This window comes from Condylura cristata, unplaced genomic scaffold (genome assembly GCF_000260355.1).
Source record: "Condylura cristata isolate star-nosed mole 26May11 unplaced genomic scaffold, ConCri1.0 scaffold00060, whole genome shotgun sequence".
Taxonomy (NCBI): domain Eukaryota; kingdom Metazoa; phylum Chordata; class Mammalia; order Eulipotyphla; family Talpidae; genus Condylura; species Condylura cristata.
Genome location: NW_004567161.1, coordinates 717,806 through 718,891, shown reverse-complemented (window position 1 = coordinate 718,891; position 1,086 = coordinate 717,806). Strand labels below are relative to the sequence as shown.

Here is a 1,086-nt window from a genome sequence, read left to right as displayed (position 1 = left end):
CCACGCGGCGGGGGCGCCCTCGTGCCACAGAGGAAGCGGCAGCAGCTGGCCCCGGGGTCACGCCGGGCACGGGTGGGCTGTCCGGGACGCTGCAGCCGCAGGCTGGGGCGCACGTCAAGCACGGGGGGCAGTGGACAACAGCCGGTGCGGCCGCCCTGGGCGTCAGAGGTGCCCCCGGCCACCGCCCGTGGCCTCGGCACACACCCAGCTCCTGCCCGCCCCGAGCTGCCCAGGAGACAGTGCCCCTTTGGGGGGCCCGGGCGCCCGCATTCTCAACACGCAGAGCCGGCGTCCTCGAGGCCCCGGGCGGAAATGGCGGGCGGCCGGGGCGTGGACGCCGGGGCGTGGCGGTTCTCGCCAGCCCCCCCAGGGCCCTCTGGGCCGGGCGCCCCTCAGACTCCCCTGCAGCGCTCGGAGGCGTCTCAGCCCGCAGGCCAGGTCCCCCGCCAGGTCCCCCCGCGGGAAAGGGCCCCTGCTGCCGCCCCCACTGGCCCAGGGCCCTGCGGGGTGTGGGGGGGGGGGCTCACCTTGCACTCGCAGCCCATCTGGTACCTGTGGTTCAGGCTTTTCTTCTGGGTGGCGCTGAGGGTGTCCCAGGGCACGATGAAGTCACAGAGGGTGACGTGCATCCCGCCAGGCCCCTCGGCCTTTCCTGAGAGGCGGGGACAGGGCTGGGTGAGCGCGCCGGTCCTCCCTCCGCCGAGGCCGGGGACGGGCGTGTGGGGCGCTGGCCGGGTCGTGCCAGCCCCCGGGGCATTTGGAGCGAGGGGTCTGGGGACTAAGTCAGCAGGAGGTCACCCGGGCGCACGTCCCCGGATGGTGTCCTCGAGGAAGAGCCGTGACGGCCAGAGCGGGGAGACCCAGGAGGCCCAGCCGGCCCCGCAGCCCCCCGGGGGGAGAGGACCCCTGCCGTCCACACAGCCGCGGCCATCACCCCTCCACGCGCCGAGGCCACTGGCGCCAGACCAGGCCCGACGCAGACTCTGGCCGCTGCCGCTTCTCAAACGGCAGGAGGGTCTCCTCCCCTCAGGGACCAGCTGACCGTCCCTGCGTCTGGCCGGCCGAGCAGCAAAGCCACGGAGTTCC

At 74.9% G+C, this 1,086-nt stretch overlaps 1 protein-coding gene across 1 annotated transcript in view; it reads right to left on the bottom strand.

Annotated features, from left to right (window-relative positions):
* Nucleotides 1–12: 12 nt before the first annotated feature.
* Nucleotides 13–1,086, bottom strand: part of TIMP2 (TIMP metallopeptidase inhibitor 2) — a 9,569-nt gene continuing 8,495 nt past the window's right edge. The window contains exon 3 of the mRNA XM_012734577.1: nt 13–795. Within this exon, the coding sequence (XP_012590031.1) occupies nt 423–795 (373 nt within the window). The 3' untranslated portion in view covers nt 13–422. The remainder of the gene's footprint in view (nt 796–1,086) is intronic.